Raw genomic sequence first — 7,410 nt, 5'->3', positions numbered from 1 at the left:
ATATATATATATATATATATATATACACACACACAAATTAAAGTATTTGTTTCAATGAATAAAGTTGAATATTATACACATTATATACACTTATACATGTATGTATATGTATATATATTTCAACCCGGACCATATTGATATATATTCCTTTCATATATATATTTCAAGTTTCTCGATGATCTATATTTTTAAAGATGATACTCTCTTCCAGCATTGTTATTTCTTGATTAAATTAATATTAAGTAAAATTGATGAGTTTCAATTAAAACTAAATTTATCACAGAATCATTCATTTGTTATAGTACTTTATACATGCTATAAATCTTTTTCATTTTATTGAAGAAACTTATATAAAGCCCATGATTCATGTTTTTACTTTATTGCAGCCTATTAACGATCTTGGAAACTATAAATGGCACAAACTATCAAACCTTAATTTCTTTTTTCTCTCTCATGAAAATTTTGAAGGATGATTGCTGCATATGGTCACTAACACCAAAAGAGCATATTTCATTGTTAAAGAAATTAAAGTCACTTACTAAAGGTAAAGCCTATTAGAGCTTAAAACATAATTTTTTTCACACTGAATATATTTAATTTAATTGTTTTTTAATTTGGATACTTTTTATTTTTATTTTATTATTTATTTCATCAAGATCTTGAAAGGTTTCTGTGTATGGTCAGTACCAAAACAATTTACTTTATTGTTTCCTGTGACTCTAAAACCCATAAAAGTTCTTTGGTTCAGTTTTTATGAAAAGAGTAGTAATTCATTACCGATAATAATTATGTTATTGTTGAAAAAAGTAATTTTTAATCAATGAGTATTTATTTTATACATTCATGATGACTTGAGCTTTTCTTCTACATATGGTTGAGGACCAGTAAATGTGAACTTTGGTTTTAATAAATTTAATCTTTTATCTTCATTGATCTCAATATATTGTTTTGTTTAATTTTAATTGCCCAGGAAAAGACTGAGAAATATTGTTTATAGCAAGTCAATTGATAATTTTTGAAAATTCATTTAGCAAAAGTTTTAATTTCTTATAAGAATTTATGAATTTAAGATATACTGGAAGAAGTGTTTTCCTTTTTTTTCTGGATATCTTTTTCGATAGTGGAAAAAATGTCTTACCAAGTTGAGACTTTTATACATAAATTATTATCCTTTAGGTGAAATAAAGTTTAAAACTAGTATTATTCAATTGTATGTCCTAATATAATCATCAAATAGCAAATTACATCCTACTGTTTGTTGATATCTATTACACCTTCAGATTTTCGTTGGGGGTTCTAGTGAAATATCACAATCAGCCAAGTCTGACTTGTAATAGATTGCTCTGAAATTAAGAGAACTTAATAGTAATGATTAATGATTTGAATGAAAGTTCTGATTAAGTAGTGTTTCACTAAAGCTCCTGATTCTCCACAGGTAGGAACACTTAAAATCTGTTTTCTGACTTTTTCTGAACATTGAGAATAGTAGAAGACTTAAAAATGAAACCTGATGCTTTAAAACATTTGACTAATCAAAAAAGCAATGTTTTTTGTTATTGTAAAAGAGGGATGTGGGTTTTAGTATTTTATGAGGGTGGTATGCACCTGATAATTTGAAGCTAAATTTATTAATTTTCATGACATCCTTGTAATAATAAATAGATTTTATAATAAAATGCTTATTACTGTCTATCCCTTGAGTATACTTTGTTACTTTGTCCAGTACTTTATCTAATCTCTTTAGATATATTTAAAACTTGTGATTATTATTTCAGATGTTAGTTATAAGGACCTCCTATTATCTAATGATGAACTTCATTTCATATTACAACCTTTAATGAATAATGAAAATTTTTTGGTGGTTTGTAAGTTTATAAAAAGTCTTCCTGCAGTTATTAAAAGTAAATATCAGATTGAAAAGTTTTTTGGGCAGTGGGCGATAGAAGAGTTTAATAAAAAGGTATGCCTATTCAAAATTAATTCATTCGTTTGTTTTTAAATTCCATGTTTCTCTCTTCTATCATTGTTCAATAAAAATTATAATTTTTTTTTATATCCTATTAACATGTATGAATAAAGTCCTCTTTTTTCTTTTGCAGTGTATCAATGTTTCATTCAAACAATCTGTTTTGAATTTTGAAAACTTGGGTAAATTCTTTGCTAAGTTATCGGAAGAAGAACTTAAAAATTTTTTTGAAAGTACAATATCATCTCTAAGCACAGTGAGTGTTATGGACAGTGGACTACGGAAACAGTTACTTATTTCTTTGATTGATTGGTGCTATTCAAATAATTTAAGGTATAAATAAGATTTTTTTTTTTTGTTACAGATGTATGCTCTTCCTTTATTATTTTATTCCTCTTATGTTAACCATTGGGAACTTTTGAAGTTATAAGAATTAAAGTCTTTACTTTTTATTTATCTTTTTTAATCTCCTAATCTTAGGTATGAGAGAATAAGTATGAAGTAACAGATGTTTGAGTACAGACCTCTTTTTGCTAGTTTTGAAGGTATTGATACATAAGGATGGTAAAACTGGAACTACCTGAGGAGCAGTGGCTACTAAGGAGTTAAACACTTTTATCATTTGATTTCAAATGTCACTGTTCCTGGAATGCCAGTTCAATTTTATCTAGTCTACCCAGACTTTCTTTGATTCTTACTGTATTTATATTCAATTACTTGTTACTTTCACCTCTTTGCTGTATTAATAAGACAGCCAAAAATATTTTCTATTTGTAGATTCTCTACTCTACTCTCACTGTTTCAGGTTTTTTCAAAGTTATGTTTTTACTAATTATTCTTACAAATAAATTGAATATACAGTGTTCAAGACTCGATTGACAATCCCTCTCCATTTTTTTTTTCTATAGTTATAATATTCTTGAAATGAAACTTGGTAGGTCTTAGTTATGGTGATGAAATTTTATTTGGTAGTGTCGTCAATTTTATATTATGTCAATTGTCCTTAATTGAAGTTAATTATAATAATATTGTATTGTTAAGCTGAGTCTTTATATATATTTATTTTTTTATAGGAATCAATATGAGAGTTTGTTAATCTTTTTGCAAAAGGAGGTAGATATTTTGAATCAACTTTGGGATGAAGATTATGAAAATTGGAATCTGCATTTGAAAAATTATGTTTTGTAAGTGTTAATTTCAACTAGCCTAGTAGTTTTGAAAAATAAGTGCCAAATTAATGATTTTTTCAAATTGCTAGATTAATAAATTTATTTATTTTTTTTTTAGATTATTTAGACTTCTAGTTGTTACATATTGCTATTACTGCAAATTTTTGTACTTGATTTGATTAATCCAGCAAAATAATAAATGTTGCTTGTTTCAATACAAATAACAATTATTATACTACAGATTATTATTTTGTTGTAGCTTATTGGAACAAAATCTGAGGGAATCAAATAGTGAGGAATCTATTAACCAGGTTATTAAAAGTGCCCTTTTGGATCCTGCGATTTCAAACTCTGATATAATTTACCTTCATAAAATTGCTCAAATTAAAGAACCTGTTTTCTCCATGGCTGTTAACTTGCTCAATTCTTCGAAGTAGGCCCTATCAATTACTCATGTAGTTGTTTAACCTTTATGTATAAAAATTGGAATGCCTGGTATTCACTTATTTTTTTTCTGTTATTCTTTAGTCCAGAGGTGTTGGATAAGTGGAAGAAACTGTTTTCTCATAGTGGAGAGAAGTTAGAAAATATTAATTACTCAAACTTTTATGAAAATATTTCAGAAACTGATAAAGTATGCACAACTTATGGTATATTATTTGTATTTTTTACTTTATCACTTTATTTATGTTTAATCCGGTAATATTTTGAACTTGATATGTTTATTTCTTAGTTTCATAAATGGAAAAACAAGGTACTAATAATGTCTCAGGAAGGAAAAGGTTTCGTTTATACTTTGCAACCTAAATAGAGATCAGTATTAATTATATTCATGGCGAAGAAATATATATTCTTCTCCCATAGTTTTATTCCAGGTTTTATATATAAGTTTTATTGTTTAGACATTTAGAAAAAAGTCTATGATAGATTGAGCTGAAATGTATGTTACTACAGTTTGAGACCAATTTTCAAATGAAGATACTTAATTTGTGGTGGTGTGCTGGTGCCGAATTCGAAATGTTTCACTCTAATTATGTGCATTTTCTTGAAGAAGTAGTTTAATGTTCAGCGGAAATACAAGTTTTGATATCCCCTGAATCTTAGTAAATAACCAAGTCTCGCTGAAATAATCAACTATCTCACATTATTAGCTCTTATACAAAAAACAGATAAATACAAACGATGAAAGTTTGATAATTAACTTAGAAGGTAGGGGGTTTACTATTAATTATAATCTACCTTTATACTGACTTTTATGTGTCATATCTCTGTTCACACTCCCTATTTTTCTAACTGGGTACCTAAATGTCTCCAAGACCCTTCTCATTGTTATCTAGTGGATCCAAAGGATACATTAGGAATTAAACCACTCTTACGTCACTTGGTTTTTAATCCCTTTATATATTGTAGCTAGAGTAGAAAGCATGAATTATCCTTCAGGTTTTCAACCTATTCTACCCAAAGTGAGAAAGTTGCAATATATTCTGTAGACTTTGCATAAAATATAAGTCAACATGCTAAAATATAAGTCTTTATTGGAACCGGCACATCTTTTACCTCAAGAATGTTAAAGCATGTTAATTCAAATTTTCCATGTACTTCTCCATAATTGTTAATTATTTAATAAAAGAATAAATCAGGGCTTTATTTACTGTGATTTTAGCTATGTGTATGTAGATATTTTATAGAAATACTATTCATTTTAAATTAGTATGTATATTGTATTTGTATGAAGTTGGGTAGATGTGTGTATATAAGAATGCTATATAGTTATATATTTGAATTATTATTATATATATATATTCCTCTACATGGTAACCCCATAAAGAGATAGTTTATTTCCTTTATACATGTTCCATGCCATGAAAGGCATACTACATATATTATATATTTACAATACAAAAGCATAATTAATTAATAATAAAAAGAAGAAGGAAAAAGAAAAAGAAAAATCAACAAACACAACAAGAGGTTTTAGATTGCCCTTCTATAATTAGTCAGCTGGTTAAAGTCAATTTTTTTTATGAATTTTAGCAAGTCTGTCTTAAATTTAGTAAAAAGTATGTGTTCTGGTTCAGGCCAATGGCCTTGTTTCAGTATTACAACTTGTATTAGCTGAACTGTTTGTCGGTCATATAGTTTACATTCATAATGTATATGTCTGAAATTGTCCACCTGTCCATCTTTGTCACACTCGTCAGTCGTCTTAATACTAAATCGTTTCAAGTAATATTTCATGTTACCTTGTTCTGTAAGGAATTGTGTCAATGTGTATTCTGTGCTGTGTATTTGTTCGTGATTATATAATGTTATTCGTGGAATGTATTTGTGAAGGCTAGGTGGTTTATTGGAAGCATTCCACATTGTGTTCCAGCTAACTACGAGCTCCATTGGTGATGAGATATCTGATATGGGAGATAGGAGCTTTGCTGCAAGAGGGCTGCATGCTCCGTTACTGGCCGCCTCTTCTTTGGCCAACAAATTAGCTCTTTTGTTACCCTCTATGCCCGAGTGCCCTTTCACTCATTTTACCTCCACTAATTTTTTAAAATACTGTAGTTGAAGTATTTTCAGTCTTATTTCCTCAATCAGTGGGTTGTGAATGTTTGTGTTATTGAGTGGGTGCAGAAAATTCATGTTATCTGTATTTAAAACAATATGCGATTGCACCTTAGAAGTATTTTCAAGGAGGTTTTTGAGAGCTCTTAAAAGGGCCTGGTTGTTGGAACACCATGATGTACTGACATTCTATTACATTTCCAAGTCTATCTGAACCAGTTCATGCACAACCAACGTTGCCATCCACCTTGCTACCATCCGTGTATATATCAGTTATATCAGAATGATGTGTGTTCAATAGAATGAGTTTGTTGATGAAAGTACATTTATGTATGATGTAGGATGTAGCCATTTGTTGGATTGAATTGGTAGTTCTATCTCGTCATGTGATATGTGTTTGTAATCAGTATGTAACTTTTTGATTCTGTATAGCTCAGTTTTCTCATTTATAGTTAAATTTATCAGTAGCATTCCAAAAAGGATGATGGTAGCCTCATATGAGAGTGTACTGAAGCATAATTTTATTGATATATAAGAAGATAGTCAGGGTTGCGGTCAAAAGAGAAACAAAAATAGTTTACAACTATTTTTGTTTCTCTTTTGACCGCAATCCTGACCATCTTCTTATATATCAATTTTTATGGTCAACTATATATACATATACATAATTTTATTGCTATCAGCCTATGAAGTCTCTTTTGTTTCTCAAAATTTCTCTTGCGATTTACACCATGATACTAAACATGTACACCATACAGTATTTTTAGAACTAATGCTGCTTTGTAAATGACCTTCAGTATCTCTGATCCCTGAGGCCCCACCTGACTCTTGTGGCAATGGAAAGTCTGTTAATTATCTGTAGAGACTGATTGTATAGATTGTCAATATGCAGGTTCCAATTTAGTTTCCTGTCTAACAGAATGTCCAGGTATCGAATTTTGTCATGTTGTATGAGTCCAGAAGAATTTAACTTAATATTCAATGAGGGGATTGACCTTTTCCGTGAAAATATGATATATTTTGTCTCATCTTCATTAAACTGCAGTTAGTTAGTCCTAGCCTATTGCTCAAGTCGTATTAGTATAGTATTTGTAACAGATTCTAATTCGTCGAAGTTTCTACGTTTAACCAGAACCAAAATGTCGTCAGGATAAATTAGAACTGTTGTATCTTTTGGTAAGTTAGTTTCAAAAACAGTATTTACCAGTATATTCCAAAGTATCGGGGACAAGCAGGATCCTTGAGGAGTACCTATCGTTAGTTTTTTTTTGATAGTATAAAAGTCAGTTTGAAGAGTTAGATATCTATTGTATAAATAATTTTTAATTAAGAGATATAAATTTCGTGGACAGTTGTATTTTTTTAGATTAGTAAGTATAGCCAGCCACCATGCGCTGTCGAATGCTGCCCTAATATCCAAACTATCCAATAACAAATTACTTTTTTGATGCATAGCAGATATAATCTGGTCAGTCAGTGCATGTAATGCATCATCAGTTCCAGTTTGAGAGTGAAAAGCAAATTGTCGTCGGTCAATAATTTCTTTTGATGTTAAGAAATACATAAGTTGATAATTTTTTCAAGTGTTTTTTCAATAACTGGTAGGGGGGCACTGATTGGTCTGAATGATTTATGATCGGCTTTAGGGATAAGAACAAGTTTACCTTCTTTCCAATTTTTTAGAAACTTTGATCTGTTGAAAAATAGTTTATATAT

At 29.3% G+C, this 7,410-nt stretch overlaps 1 protein-coding gene across 1 annotated transcript in view; it reads left to right on the top strand.

The window, feature by feature from the left end:
* Window positions 1-7,410, top strand: part of LOC106689772 (NBAS subunit of NRZ tethering complex) — a gene marked incomplete in the record, with an annotated part of 85,874 nt that overhangs the window by 66,649 nt on the left and 11,815 nt on the right. Inside the window, 6 exon segments of the mRNA XM_067052377.1 lie at window positions 387-544; window positions 1,776-1,960; window positions 2,100-2,299; window positions 3,040-3,150; window positions 3,395-3,568; window positions 3,664-3,769. Of these exon segments, the coding sequence (XP_066908478.1) occupies window positions 387-544; window positions 1,776-1,960; window positions 2,100-2,299; window positions 3,040-3,150; window positions 3,395-3,568; window positions 3,664-3,769 (934 nt within the window).

The sequence above is a fragment of the Halyomorpha halys genome, unplaced genomic scaffold (genome assembly GCF_000696795.3).
Source record: "Halyomorpha halys isolate HHAL.00 unplaced genomic scaffold, Hhal_1.1 Scaffold1463.1, whole genome shotgun sequence".
Taxonomy (NCBI): domain Eukaryota; kingdom Metazoa; phylum Arthropoda; class Insecta; order Hemiptera; family Pentatomidae; genus Halyomorpha; species Halyomorpha halys.
Note: the sequence above shows the minus strand (reverse complement) of the source record. Positions and strands in the feature narration are given on the sequence as shown.